The sequence below is a fragment of the Vigna umbellata genome, chromosome 10 (genome assembly GCF_029865625.1).
Source record: "Vigna umbellata cultivar VRB3 chromosome 10, Vumbellata_1.0, whole genome shotgun sequence".
In the NCBI taxonomy this organism is placed as follows: Eukaryota; Viridiplantae; Streptophyta; class Magnoliopsida; order Fabales; family Fabaceae; genus Vigna; species Vigna umbellata.
Genome location: NC_142174.1, coordinates 9,783,439 through 9,797,289, shown reverse-complemented (window position 1 = coordinate 9,797,289; position 13,851 = coordinate 9,783,439). Strand labels below are relative to the sequence as shown.

Below are 13,851 nucleotides of genomic sequence, written 5' to 3'. Positions count from 1 at the left end.
TCTCTTGCCCTATCGCTTGGTTTTAATCGTTATAGTTGCCCGCTTCAAATAATGCATCGTGAGTTCATCTGAGATTTCATGATTAAAGTCTAAATCAGTTTTCAATTTATGCTTAGTGAAATATTGAAGGAACAATCTTTCTATACCCATAAAAAGGAATCCTATTGAAAAATGCAAAACGTTTAACAAATTGTAGAAAATATATTCTGTTTGGCATAAGGATTAACAACATGTCGACAATTTGGCATGAGGATGAACGAGGAGAGTCCATCACATTTGCTGCTTTGTTTTTCCTAACCTAAGTTTAGAATTAATTTTTAGTCTTCATAAATGAATATAATCTTTTTAATTTAATATTAATTTTTTTAGTATTTCAAATTTTAACATTTAAATTAAAACATGTCATTCAATATAAAGATGGTGTTTGTTTAAATAATATATAGAAAAGGCTATAATAGTGGAAAATGAGTAACTTGTGCAATTCTTATTTTAAAACGGTTGCAACGTGTTCGTTTCTTTAGTCTTATGTTTATTTGAATGGATTTGAGAAAAAGTGATTGAGTGGATTTGAAAGGATTTCAAGATAAATCTTTTTGTTGTTTATTTGAGTGAATTTAGAGATAAGTCAAAGTAAATTTGGAAGTAAGAATTAGTGAATGATTTGATTGATGTGATAAATTAAAAAAATTTACTTCAAAATCTATTTTCATCTACGTCTAAATCCATTCAAATAAACAATACAATTTTTTATTTTTAAATTCTCTCAAATTTATTCATTCAAATGAAAAAAAACTTTAAGGATGAAACCTTGATGAGATAACCGGTAATTGCATTACCTCCACATTTCACAAATAATTAAATATATCATATAAAAATGAATGATAAGATAAACATGCTTCTGTTACAATATTATATTAAATAATTACGCAATATTCTGATTTGTGTTCTTATCACATCGAGATAAAATATTAGATTTTGTTGTCAAAGTTGCCACCTAACTAATTTATTACACCGTTTTTTCTTATTCACTTTTCATTTATTTGATCTATATTTGAAGATGATAAGACGAAAAGTATTTTTTCAATTTTTTTTTAATTTTCTTTTTATAATACTGGAAGTATAAAACTAACTTCTGGATCTTCCCTCTCTTCTATATGCTCTTTCTCTACCCTCCTAATTTTTCTACTCTGTCTTTGCGTGTGTACCTATGCACTTCATCTTTTGCGTTTGTCATTTACTACTTTGCAAAATCAATGTCGCAATGTAAATCTATGTCATATGTGACAATGTACTACTTTTGCCTTTGTCTTTTTCTTTCTCTTTAATTTAACTCTTAATTTTATGTCTGTACTGAGATGATTTTAATGTTATGGACAATAAACAGAGCCAAATTTTATTCGATAGTTTTTACTTAATTAGAATTTCAAATTTTATAAATCGAATAAAAGACATTGATTATAACATCTGGATAGAATCATTCTACTAATGTATAATTAATCGTAAGATGGACCCTATAGGTAGCTTAATTATTATTTTGGTTTAATTCACTTTTAAGTTTTTCACAAATTTTAATATTTTTAATTAAATTTTATTAATTTTTCATTTTATTGATTATTCAAAAAAGTTTATATTTTTTTATTGAATCATAGTTTTTTTTTGTCAAACGTTATTTGTCTATTTATCTTACTCATATGTATGTATTAAGAATATCTTCATAAAACTTTAAGATCCGTATAAAAGTACACGTTTAAGGTACATACGTCTCATAATATTAATTAAGATAGAAGATTCGAGTTTGCATACTCGTTTGAAGTCAAAAGGAATATATAAAAGGTTATTTTTTTTTGTGTAATGTTGATCTTCAACATTTGACATTTGATTATATTTAAATTAGAGTACGTGGCAACTATTATGAACATCGTCGACAAACAAAATAATAATTAACATGTTGGATTTTTGTTTACTGCATTATTATAGCATTTACGTGCCGAAATTTGGATTCTACAATGTTGGACGATGAACTTCAATTTCACGTTTTATTTCAACATGATATAGTCAGTTTAGTAGAATTAATGATTTAATATTCAGTGATTTAACAGTTAATAATTACATTATTCAATTCGATGAGAACTATTTCAATATCATAAAAGGAATTTTAATGTTTGGTTAAATTACGAAAATCTACCAACAATTTTCTTAATCAAACATGCAACCCACATTAAGTATTTATTTTTAATAAATTATATTTATTATTATGGAAAATATATTTGAAGTCAAAAGAGATGTGATCATATTATTGACTATTAGGGATGGCAACGGGTCGGGTCGGGCACGGATAGTGCCTACCCGCAACCCGACCCAATAAAAAAAAAAATTCACCCGCTACCCGCATGGATACTCGCTTAAAAAAATCCGCGGATATTTTAAAATCCGCGGATATCCGCGGATACCCGCAAATATTAAAAAAATATATATTTTAATAAATTATTAAAATAAAATTACAAAAAATATATAAAATATAATATAAATTAAATTTAATTTAATTTTAAATTCAATTTTAATTAAATTTAATCTTGTAAAATATAAATTAATGTTAATTTTAATTAAATTTAACTTAATAAAAAATAAATTAAATTTTTATTTTTATTTTTTGCGGGTAGCGGGTATCCGCGGGTACGGATAGTATAATACCCGCACCCGACCCGTTTATAAGCGGGTATTAAAATATCCGCTACCCGCGGGTTGCAGGTAGTAAATATCCGCGGGTATCAACTATCCGTTGCGGATTTTATCTGCGGATATCCGCGGGCGCGAATTTTTTTGTCATCCCTATTGACTATTGTAGGGTGTAAATCGAGGGGTGGTTGTTAAATTGTTTTGATTCTCACATTAATGTGGTTACTCGAATAGCAATTTTGAATTTCAAATTATTTATTTCGGGATTTACTTTGAATCTCTATTGTCATCACAAATTACAACCACTTATATAAACTAATATTATTTAATTTAATAAATACAAAAATTACTTATGTTTTTTATACAAAAGCAAGATAATGTACATGGCATTGTGGAATTTGATTAAAAGAGAGTTGGGTTTAAGTCAATCGAAAGAGAATAGTTATCCTAGTGGGTGAAATTAATGTAGGTATTAGGTCTTGCTTCTGAATTCCTTTATAGTGATAGACCCAAATGGGTGTAAAAGTTAAAAATATAACCTTTTTCAATGTTCTTGAATCTATTTCAAATCATAGTTTCTTATCAAATTATGTTAAATAAAGCTTTGTATTTATAATTTTGAGGGGACATGTGGTTTGACCGAGAAGAAGAAGAGATAAGATAATGACATGATGAAGAAAGAAGAGAGTGATAGGAAGATTTAATCGATTCCCATTAACAAGTGGTATATGATAATTCAATTTCCAAAATGATCATGTGAAATTGAACTTATCCAAGTGCATAGGAAGAATGAATGTGTGGATGAATTATAAGATGAGAGTAAAAACAAGGTTGTAAGATAACCATTACTCATAAATGCATTAATGTATCAAAAAAAAGTTGCTTATACTTTTCCGTGCCCACCTTTTCTTCTTTTTCATTCCACCCTCTTCTTCTCGTGAACACACCAAATGCATTTTGGAAAACTTTGCACCCTTTCTCTTTTATCAACACTATTTTTCTTTGTCCTTATCCTAATCGACCCGATTCATAATTTCGAATATTGCTACCACTGTTTTGGACAGGGAATTTCTACTAGTCAATTTTGAGGACGAAAAACAAAAAATAGTGCTTTCCACGTCATTTATTGCTGATAAAGGTAAACAAGACTGAGATTGATTTTAAAAGCTTTAAACTAAGATATTATGATACATTCTTACATTTATTTGACACATAATAAAACGAGTCTGTATTATTTAAAAAAAAATTAAAAAATAAATAATAATAATATTAAATGAATTAAAATATTTATGTGTCAGATAATCTTTATTCTTAATTTAATATAGGCTTAATACTCTATTTTGTCTCCAGTCTCGTTTGAAAATATCAAATTAGTTCATCTTTTAAAAAATGCGTAAATTATGTCTTCATTTAATAAAATTTACATCAATGAAATCCCTTCCGTTAAATCCGTACAAACGACGTTAATTCAGGACGTAATTGACACATTTTTTAAACAATTGACTAATTTAACATTTTCGAGCGAAACTGGGAAGAAAACAAGGTATTAAGCCTTTAATATATTAGTCAAAAACGGCGAACGTTCACAGTGGGCAGGACTTGATGTCATTCCCTTCTCGGCTTTCAGCGTCTTATTTTAAAGCCCTGATCTAACGTATGCACTTTCTATGTTTTTAATATATGTATCTATTTAATATAATATTATTTCTTTGTGTCATTTATTGAAAGTCAAAAAGAAAAAGAAAAATTACTGGTTTAAAATTAAATAGTGAATAATGTGAAAACCAAATGCATGCTTATGGTTGTGGTTGTGCGATGATGATTATGTACGGAGAGAAGAGAGTGACGAGGATAGATGGTTGGAGATAGTATTGAGGGAAATGATGAAGATGCATAAGGGAACAGTGCAATTATAATGTGGTGCTCATAATAATGATATTGGTTAATTAGTGGAGTATGTATTTCCTAAAGAAAATCATTTTAATAGAAAAGAAAGGTGTGCATAAATATTATTTGTAAAAAAAATGGGTTATTCGACCCTTATTTGTTCATGGTTGATTCGTTAGTGAATTAATTAAATTTAATTTATTTATTAATAATATTAAAAATTTAAATCCGATATTACTCACTATATATTAATGGATTAAACGGATTAACTTAATAACAACTTTTTTTTTCTCAAATCTTAAAAAGAATTACAAATCTTCTCTCGGTAAAATCAAGAAAATGTTAAGCTCAAAATTCAATAAAAAATCACAAAAACATAATATAATCTAAATGCATTTAGAGATATAAAATAATATTTAGGATTTTTCTTTCTTTCATATAATTTAATATTTAAAATTTATAGATAAAATGATAAATTAACTCGAATCACTAGAGTTTAAATCGGGTAAGTCGAGTTTTAGTTAACTTGATTTATTCTTATTGTCAAAATTTATAAAAAAAAAATTTAATCAAATCCAGCTTGAATCTAATGGACTGAATTAGTTCATGGATTTTAAAGAATTCTAATGACAGTTGGTAATTAAATGATAAAATGAAAATGAGCAAAATGTAAAATAAAATAAAATTATATTAAATTTTGATATATACTAAATAATGAATTAAATAATTTTATGTTATTTATCTTATATTTGACATGTACCTGATAATAATATGATAAAATATATATTATGTTGAAATAAAAATATTATTCCTTTGACTAAATTATTACAAAAATTATGTAGTTAACCTTCTAGTTGTAAAAAGATTGTGTACCAAAATTATGTTAAATACAATATAAGGCGTAAAATGCCATATTAGTTTATTGTGTATATGGATACGAAAATATATCCACACAATTGTTTAATTACATGAAATTCGCTATTATATGTCTTTCTGTTTTAATAAAAATAAAACCTACAATAATGTATTTATTTATTTTAAAATAAAATAAAACTCAAATTGACATCGAACATAACAATCACTCTAAAATATAAAAAAATATAAGATTATAACCTATCCAATTAATAAAAATATTATGAAATAGTTAAAACATCATTGAACGATAAAAATAAAATTTACAAAAGAAGATAAACACCATTAAAAAGGAGAGATTTAACTTACGAAGATGCCATGGTGTAAATATTTTTTATCCAGAGATTAAAGTTATTGATGGATTAAATAGATATAAAATTCATAAGATTTAATTTTAAATCCAACTAATTTAAATAAAGTCGTCATATTTTGATGAATTTTTATCCTTTTATGCGACCTTTCTTTTATCGAATATTTCTGAGGGAACAAGAAGAACAATGATTTTAATGTAAATTGCCAATATTTTAGTATTTGCAATTTGACTTAAATTAAACGAGGTTTTCAATCTGTAATGTGTTATCAATCATTAATTTTATATAATTTATCTTCATATAAATTATTCCAATGTTAATAATTTTGAAGTACAATGTTTCTCTTAATTATTGGACTGTTATATTTGAAGAGAAAAATGAATCTTATCCAAAAGGGTAAAATAAAATTGAGAATGTGAATGTTTCTAGAAGAACAGGGCAGACAAGGTCACACGTTTAAGGCTTTTAGGTGACAGACATGGCATCACATGTGAAACCAATTTCAATTCTCTCTCTTTTCATCACATAATCTGCCACGTCACACCCTTACATCATCCATTATCATCTAATCTATCTAATTTCACCCACTCATTTCCTCATCATTAACCAATTACTCTTTTATTTATTTATTTTAAACACAATTTTTTCTTAATTTTCTAAACATTGCCAACAACTTTAGTAACACGCATAAAAAATGTTATAGACCAATTTTGCATAAAAATATAATCTTAAATTTTTCATTTTTTTATAACAAAGGTTGGACATAGTAGATTAATTTTACAATTTGATCACGTTTTATTTATTTTTCGTATGAGGAAAATGTTAGACTCTCCTAACTAAGTTGACGTATTTTTGTCGCAAAACCAGAAATTCGGTAACCAGTCAGTTATTATTACTAAAAAAAGGTTTTAATGTTGCAGTTACATCCTACGCAAGTCAATAAATTGAATTATAAATCGATCCAATTTTGTTATGCTTATGTAATCAAGAAACAATTTGACAGAGGTTTCTCACAAACAAATTCCGATGTTGCGGCTGAATTAGACTTTCATAAAAATAAAATCTCAATTGAATTATTATAATTAGAAAATATTTTAGAAAATAAAAAATAAAAAATATTTAAATTGCCTGACTTCGATTCTTATTTAATGTAATTACTATATGTGGTAGTAACAGTAACAATTTATAATTGCAAACGAATTTGTCAAATTAAATTTTGCACATACATGTGAATGCAGGATGGAACTGACATGATTAGAAAACAAATTCAAATTTAATACTCTATTTATAAAATTATTATAATTTAACTTTATATTTAATAGACTTGATATCTCCGACCAACATAATCATCAACTTAAATAATTATGTTTTAACCTATTTTTTCACAAAATTTTACAGGAAAATTATTATATCATCTGACTAGAAAATTTCAATTACAAGTAAAAACAGAAACAAAACTAAGATTAAGTTTTTTATGCAGCTGAATATAAGTTTCCATGGCTTTTTGTTTTGACATGTAGAAAGTAAGACACAGATTTGACGTATGATGAGTTGGACCATTGACTGAATAAAATAGTAAGTCAAATTAAGAACTTCATTGCATGGGCATAAGGGAAAATAGTTTTGTATTTTTCTTCTTCTTGTTCACACATAATTAAATACAATATCGAAAAACCACATTATTATATATTCCCTAAATTAAATGGGTGGATCAGATTTTCTTTTTTATTTTCTTTTTTATGATAAAACAATTGTAAACACAATTTCCACATATCTTTTTTCTTTCTACGTTTTTTTTTTATTTATTAAATCAGGTTGTACTTTGGACACCGTAGATTCTTTCCACATAGATTGAATCGAATCATTGATTAAAGCTTGTTGCCAACATATTTCGCCAACAGTTTCACACCTGTTAGTATCGTGTTTGTCGGGATACAAAATTAGATATATTTATTTATCTATATATATATATTTTAACAAATATATCGTAAAAAGTAGTTATTGATAATAAATGGTAAATAACAAATATATAATAGATAAAGTAAGTTAAAAAAACTTATAATGTAACTTTAGATATAGAATAGATTATCTTGATAATAAAAATTAAATTATGTGCGATTGAAGTTTTTGATAGGCAATACCTTCAATGATACCGTATCTAATGTTAAAAAAAATTACTTTTAACCGAAATAAAAATATTCTGGCTGTATAATTATCTTGAATGAAATTTGTGATATATTAATTTGTAAAGTTATTATCTATTTAAAGCATTTTTATAAAATTTAATTTGAAATGTTGTATTGCTTTTTCGTGAATCGTGTTGCATATTTAAAGATCTGGTTTGTTTTTTTAATTTTTTCTAAATGTAGATCTCTCTTAAAATATTATATTACTTTGTTATTGATTTCACACTTAATTTAGAGATAAGGATATACAAAAATAAATAAATTATGAACATCTTAAAGTTGTTTTTATAAAACTCATTCCCTTTTTATATATATTTTCAATATAATTTTAGTATAATATTGAAACTATTGAAAGATTATATTTAATCCATCAATAAAGAAGATAATATTATAAATTAAAGTAGAGAGAAAATCTTAAAAAAATCTTTAAAAGCCACGTCTCAAATCATAAAGATGTATTAAAAATTTGATTTGTTTTTTATTTTTTCTAAATGTAGATCTCTCTTAAAATATTATATGATTTTCACACTTAATTTAGAGATGTAAGGATACACAAAAAAAAATAATTAAAATTATGAACATCTTAAAAGTTGATTTCACAAAACTCATTCTCTTCCTGTATAGATTTTCAATATAAGTTTAGTATAATATCTTGAAAGATTATATTTAATCCGTCACAATATTAAATTAAAGTAGAAAGAAAATCTAAAAATAATCTTTAAAAGCCACGTGGGCCTATCTCATATCATAAAGATGTATTAGTTTCTTATCATCTAGCTCCGCAACGCCTATAAATACACCCTTCCATTCAACACTCTCTTTCACAAGCTGCCTTCGTCCTATCACAACAACATTACATTGATTCCGTCTTCCTCATCACTGCTTCGATAGCTGCTCGCGCACACGCCAACCATGGCCGGTGGAGGTTTCGCCAGCGCCGCCTCGGGCGGCGAATTTGAGGCCAAAATCACTCCCATAGTTATTATTTCCTGTATCATGGCTGCCACCGGTGGTCTTATGTTCGGTTACGACGTCGGTGTTTCAGGTAATCCTTCTTCTCTCCATACATACCCACCCGTTTCTTATTCCTTTACAATTTATAAACATTTTTTCTTGTTTTTCACCAAATCAACCATAGGTGACCTACCTCGTTAGACACTACCACCAACCTATATCTCGTTTTGAATCTTCTTTTTTTCTCCCGTGAACAAAATATATTAATTTATTACTATATTCCAACCTAGTCTCTTGATCATAGATCCAATCTTGTGTTTAGTTCTGATTTGAAATATCCTCCTTCGGATCTCACTACAATGAGATGGAATGAAAAAGTTATTTGATAAGTATATAATGAAATTAACAAGTTTTTCTTTTATCTGAAAATATTAGTTTTTAGTTTCGACTCCGATATTAACAAATTTCTTCTGCAACCTTTTAATAATAGATCAGATGTCATTATTTTATTTGTATATATATTTAAAACAGATGAATCACAAAATGTCTGTATATTTAAAATAGATCAATCACAAAAATATTTGTATATTTAAAATAGATCAATTATAAAATGTTTGTATATTTAAAATAGATCAATTATAAAATGTTTTTATATTTAAAACAGATCAATCATAAAATTATACGGTAAAAAAAATTATAAAAATAAATTGTTAAACAACATTTTTTTTTAGTTTTGTTTGTGCATAGTTTTCTCATTTTCCTTACCATATTTTTCAATTATATACCCTAAAAGTCAATGAGAAGTATACCCACTTTCTCTTTCTTCGTAAGGACAATCTTTTTTATGTTCTAATATTAATTGAGCATATTTTTTTCTTGGATCATTATATTAACAATATTTTTAACAATTGACAATACATTACTTGTTAACCATAACACCTTATCTAGATAGTTATAAAAAAATTGTAAAAAGAATAATTAAAGAAACATTTTTCTTTTTTCCTTTGGGAGTATTAATAATGTTACGGTGGTCTGTTTAATCAGGTGGTGTGACGTCTATGCCACCATTCTTGAAGAAGTTTTTTCCGACCGTGTACAAAAAGACGGTGCAAGAGAAAGGTTTGGACAGCAATTACTGCAAATACGACAACCAAGGATTGCAGCTATTCACCTCGTCTCTGTATCTGGCTGGTTTGACTGCAACGTTCTTCGCTTCCTACACGACTCGTAGGTTGGGAAGAAGGCTAACTATGCTCATCGCTGGATTCTTCTTCATCTGTGGAGTTGTCCTTAATGCCGCCGCTCAAGACCTTGCTATGCTCATTGTTGGTAGGATCCTTCTTGGCTGTGGAGTTGGTTTTGCTAATCAGGTACCCTTTTGATACTTTGTTCGAAAACGTCAATTTCAACTACGTACGTGTTATACTGCTCTACGTAGTACTCACTAATTTAAGTTAAATGAGTCCGTGTTGACTAACTGAGGCACTGTTGCTATAGGTTGTGGTCGAAAATAAATATTGCTCTGCATGTGTCAGTCGTTCATTGATTGCTGTATGTATAAAATAATAAATGCTTTGAAAGAAAATAATCACAATATACAGTTTTTGTCTTACGAAAATGACATTTTAAGAAAAATAGTAAGAGATTTTAATCAGAACAGGATATGGTTTTCTTGTATCGAGAGTTTAAACGAAGATATTATTTTTACATAGTGGTCATGTTTATTTGCGTAGTCAAGATTCCTGTGTCCCTTTCGTCTAAAGAGAAAAAATAGTATATTCAGTTCTTATTTAGTACGTATTGCGTGTATCTATATTCTATAGAGAGAGAACATGGCCGACCTATGAATTCATATTAGGTTAAGAATTTAATATACATAAAAATTCAATGGCTTTGTCGTGCAGAGAGATGAGTATATGTGTCCTACAACTACTTGTGGATTGTCATGTGCCAACGGGACCCAAATCCCAGACTTTTGTCATCAATTTCCCAAATCCAGTTTCTTAATAACTTTTCTTATACTTTTAAATATTCTTACCATTGGACGTTTAAGGCACTTGTGACAGTGACCCTTTTATTTTTTTACCATATTTTATAATCGTTAGTTTTTGTCACCTTGGTACAATTCTTTGTAGCTTCCAAATTTGAATCAATTTAAAAGTTTCGCTTTTGAAAAATTTAAAAGGTTCCATTTTTCCGTCATTCTTTACTCTATTAGTCATAAGTTGGACCTTATGTTTATTGATTCCTTACGTATCTGTTTATACATAAACTACTTGTAGTACGATCATTAGATATTTTTTGATGACAGGCCGTGCCGGTGTTCCTCTCAGAGATCGCACCTCCAAGAATACGAGGAGCATTGAACATACTGTTCCAGCTCAATGTCACCATTGGCATTCTATTTGCCAACCTTGTCAACTATGGCACCAACAAGTAAGTAGTACTTTATTACGTTTCTTCAGAGTACTTCATTAGATTTGGAAAACTAACCCAATCAGATGATGTGATGTGTTTTTTAGAAAAGAGTAAGTTAGTATTAAAGTCAAAATAGCAGTCTCCCAGATTGTATTTTTTTTCCAGTGTTGAGTTTTCATCACAAGTAATAGTTATCAAATCGAAGTGGTAAATAATAGTACCGGTGATACCGGTCAAAATTGTTAACTGTTGAAAGGAAACAACAAAAGGACAACCATTAGTATGACTTTTAGGTTTAATCAACGTAATCAAAGTTGTAGCCCATGCTTGCTTCTCTGTAGTGAGTTATTTGCTAACGAGACAAGTGTCAATTCAGTGTGGCCATCAAGCATGTGTTTTGAGTCATTCGTCAAAGGCGCATGCTTCAGAAAAAATGGACTAAAACACTGCGCAATTTTAAACTGCGGAGGATTTCAGGCGTTGAACCTATAGTTCTCTTTTTGATAAATTATTTAAAACAAATATCATGTTTTCAACAGTGACGCTTCAACAGTTGAACTACATCTTTTGTGTATTGGAAAATATTTTTTTAACAATTTTTTTTACAAGAGTAACTTGTCACTGTGTGATTGATCTATTTCAAACATAAAGAATAAACATTGACACATAATCTATTTAAAAAAAAAAAGTTGTTAACTTATGATAGTTTGTATTTTTTTCTTGTACAGCAGAGAATCCTCTTCAAAGATTTTACATTTTCGTTGTCACCCATGTCAGAAAAGGCCCACATGGTCCAGGCCAAACCTTTTAGGCTTTCCAAATTTTCACAATTTTTTCAAGACTTTTCAGTTCATATTTTAGAAATGCATGGGAAACTAGTACTGGGGAAATCCCTGATACAAAGTAAAAAAAAAAACCAAAAAACATCGCATTCATTCAAGAGAAATGATTATGTTCTGTCGTAAAATGATTGCTAATGTTTGCAGACGTAATAATTAAATTCCGAATTTTTTGTTTGTGTGTTTTGGAGCTGTATTGACTGAGTATTATTGTGTGGTGACATGGAACAACAGAATCAAAGGTGGGTGGGGTTGGAGGCTATCTCTGGGGTTGGCCGGAATCCCAGCACTTATGCTGACCGTAGGAGCCTTGCTGGTGGTGGACACCCCCAACAGTCTCATTGAACGTGGCCGTTTGGATGAAGGAAAAGCTGTGCTAAGAAAGATTCGTGGCACCGACAACGTTGAACCTGAGTTTCTGGAGCTCGTTGAGGCAAGTCGTGTCGCCAAAGAGGTCAAACACCCTTTCAGGAATCTCCTCAAACGCAGAAACAGACCACAGATTGTGATCTCCATTGCGCTCCAGGTAATTAACTGTCAGAACACGTAAACAGATTCAGCCATATGTACATACATAACATAACTCAACTCATTCATATGTTAAAACAGGTATTCCAACAATTCACGGGCATCAACGCAATCATGTTTTATGCTCCGGTGCTGTTCAACACGTTAGGATTCGGGAGCGATGCATCCCTGTATTCCGCCGTGATAACTGGAGCTGTTAACGTGCTCTCCACCGTTGTTTCTATCTACTCGGTGGACAAACTGGGACGTCGTCTTCTCTTGCTGGAAGCTGGTGTGCAGATGTTTTTGTCTCAAGTGGCGATAGCCATCATATTGGGAATAAAGGTGAAGGACGATTCGAACGACCTTTCGAAAGTTTATGCAGTGGTGGTGGTTGTGTTGGTGTGCACTTTCGTGTCTTCTTTTGCATGGTCTTGGGGTCCTCTTGGGTGGCTTATCCCCAGTGAGACTTTCCCGTTGGAGACTCGTTCCGCCGGACAGAGTGTCACCGTTTGCGTCAACTTGCTCTTCACCTTCGTCATTGCGCAAGCCTTCCTCTCTATGCTCTGCCACTTCAAGTTCGGCATCTTCTTGTTCTTCTCTGGCTGGGTCTTTATCATGTCTGTCTTCGTGCTTTTCTTGTTACCCGAGACAAAGAATATCCCCATCGAAGAGATGACTGAGAGAGTGTGGAAACAACACTGGTTCTGGAAGAGGTTCATCGATGATGATGACAAAGCCGCCAATATCTCTAATGGATTTGATCCATCCTCTGTTTTGTAGATTACATCATTTTAGGATATAGAGAATCAATCTTTCCTTGTTACAGCTAATAAGCTAGTTTTTTTTTTTGTTTTTTTTTTTATTTCCCCTTCAAACTCCTGCAACTTTGTAGTTGTTCCTGTTTTCAAGCTATATATATATATAACAGTATAGTTTATTCTTCCTTTACACGTTTTACTTCGAAAAAAATTTAATCTGATAAAGGTTAAGAAAACAGCAATAGGAGCATAAGCAAAGGAACAGAACGAAAACACGTAATGAAAAGTTAGAAATTTTTATGGTGCTTTAAATAATTACAAAGATTTCCTATATCAATAATGGTGTGGAGTATTTTCTGTAAAGCATTACACGATTTTATTTGAAAACAAGTAACTAATA

At 29.4% G+C, this 13,851-nt stretch overlaps 1 protein-coding gene across 1 annotated transcript; it reads left to right on the top strand.

Moving 5' to 3' along the window:
- Positions 1-8,791: 8,791 nt before the first annotated feature.
- Positions 8,792-13,641, top strand: LOC124848191 (Major facilitator superfamily protein). The gene is made up of 5 exons (XM_088100740.1): positions 8,792-9,017; positions 9,971-10,296; positions 11,238-11,362; positions 12,418-12,709; positions 12,793-13,641. The coding sequence occupies exons 1-5, from the start codon at positions 8,885-8,887 to the stop codon at positions 13,471-13,473; spliced, it is 1,557 nt and encodes a 518-aa protein (XP_087956866.1). The 5' UTR covers positions 8,792-8,884; the 3' UTR covers positions 13,474-13,641.
- Positions 13,642-13,851: the final 210 nt, after the last annotated feature.

What these genes read in the sequence shown, in the direction of transcription:
- LOC124848191 (XM_088100740.1), top strand. Translation starts at nt 8,885, where the DNA reads ATGGCCGGTGGAGGTTTCGCCAGCGCCGCCTCGGGCGGCGAATTTGAG. An exon ending in GTCAACTATGGCACCAACAA is followed by an intron (nt 11,363 to 12,417) that starts GTAAGTAGTACT and finishes ATGGAACAACAG; the next exon opens with AATCAAAGGTGGGTGGGGTT. An exon ending in TGATCTCCATTGCGCTCCAG is followed by an intron (nt 12,710 to 12,792) that starts GTAATTAACTGT and finishes ATGTTAAAACAG; the next exon opens with GTATTCCAACAATTCACGGG.